The sequence below is a fragment of the Procambarus clarkii genome, chromosome 19, assembly GCF_040958095.1.
Source record: "Procambarus clarkii isolate CNS0578487 chromosome 19, FALCON_Pclarkii_2.0, whole genome shotgun sequence".
Classification (NCBI taxonomy): Eukaryota; Metazoa; Arthropoda; class Malacostraca; order Decapoda; family Cambaridae; genus Procambarus; species Procambarus clarkii.
The window spans coordinates 30,155,099-30,155,998 of record NC_091168.1 but is presented as its reverse complement, the minus strand read 5'-3'; the positions used below and the strand labels follow the sequence as shown (position 1 = coordinate 30,155,998).

General features: G+C 54.2%; 1 protein-coding gene across 1 annotated transcript; it reads right to left on the bottom strand.

Annotated features, from left to right (window-relative positions):
- LOC138366382 (bile salt-activated lipase-like) lies at positions 1-900 on the bottom strand. Its single transcript, XM_069327421.1, has one exon. The coding sequence runs from the start codon at positions 898-900 to the stop codon at positions 1-3; it is 900 nt and encodes a 299-aa protein (XP_069183522.1).

The following is a 900-nucleotide window of genomic DNA, read 5'->3' as shown; positions in this document are numbered from 1 at the left end:
TTATTCCATCCCAGTGACTGGTACACTGACGTCCTCAACCATCCCAGTGACTGGTACACTGACGTCCTCAACCATCCCAGTGACTGGTACACTGACGTCCTCAACCATCCCAGTGACTGGTACACTGACGTCCTCAACCATCCCAGTGACTGGTACACTGACGTCCTCAACCATCCCAGTGACTGGTACACTGACGTCCTCAACCATCCCAGTGACTGGTACACTGACGTCCTCAACCATCCCAGTGACTGGTACACTGACGTCCTCAACCATCCCAGTGACTGGTACACTGACGTCCTCAACCATCCCAGTGACTGGTACACTGACGTCCTCAACCATCCCAGTGACTGGTACACTGACGTCCTCAACCATCCCAGTGACTGGTACACTGACGTCCTCAACCATCCCAGTGACTGGTACACTGACGTCCTCAACCATCCCAGTGACTGGTACACTGACGTCCTCAACCATCCCAGTGACTGGTACACTGACGTCCTCAACCATCCCAGTGACTGGTACACTGACGTCCTCAACCATCCCAGTGACTGGTACACTGACGTCCTCAACCATCCCAGTGACTGGTACACTGACGTCCTCAACCATCCCAGTGACTGGTACACTGACGTCCTCAACCATCCCAGTGACTGGTACACTGACGTCCTCAACCATCCCAGTGACTGGTACACTGACGTCCTCAACCATCCCAGTGACTGGTACACTGACGTCCTCAACCATCCCAGTGACTGGTACACTGACGTCCTCAACCATCCCAGTGACTGGTACACTGACGTCCTCAACCATCCCAGTGACTGGTACACTGACGTCCTCAACCATCCCAGTGACTGGTACACTGACGTCCTCAACCATCCCAGTGACTGGTACACTGACGTCCTCAACCAT

What these genes read in the sequence shown, in the direction of transcription:
- LOC138366382 (XM_069327421.1), bottom strand. Translation starts at nt 900, where the DNA reads ATGGTTGAGGACGTCAGTGTACCAGTCACTGGGATGGTTGAGGACGTC.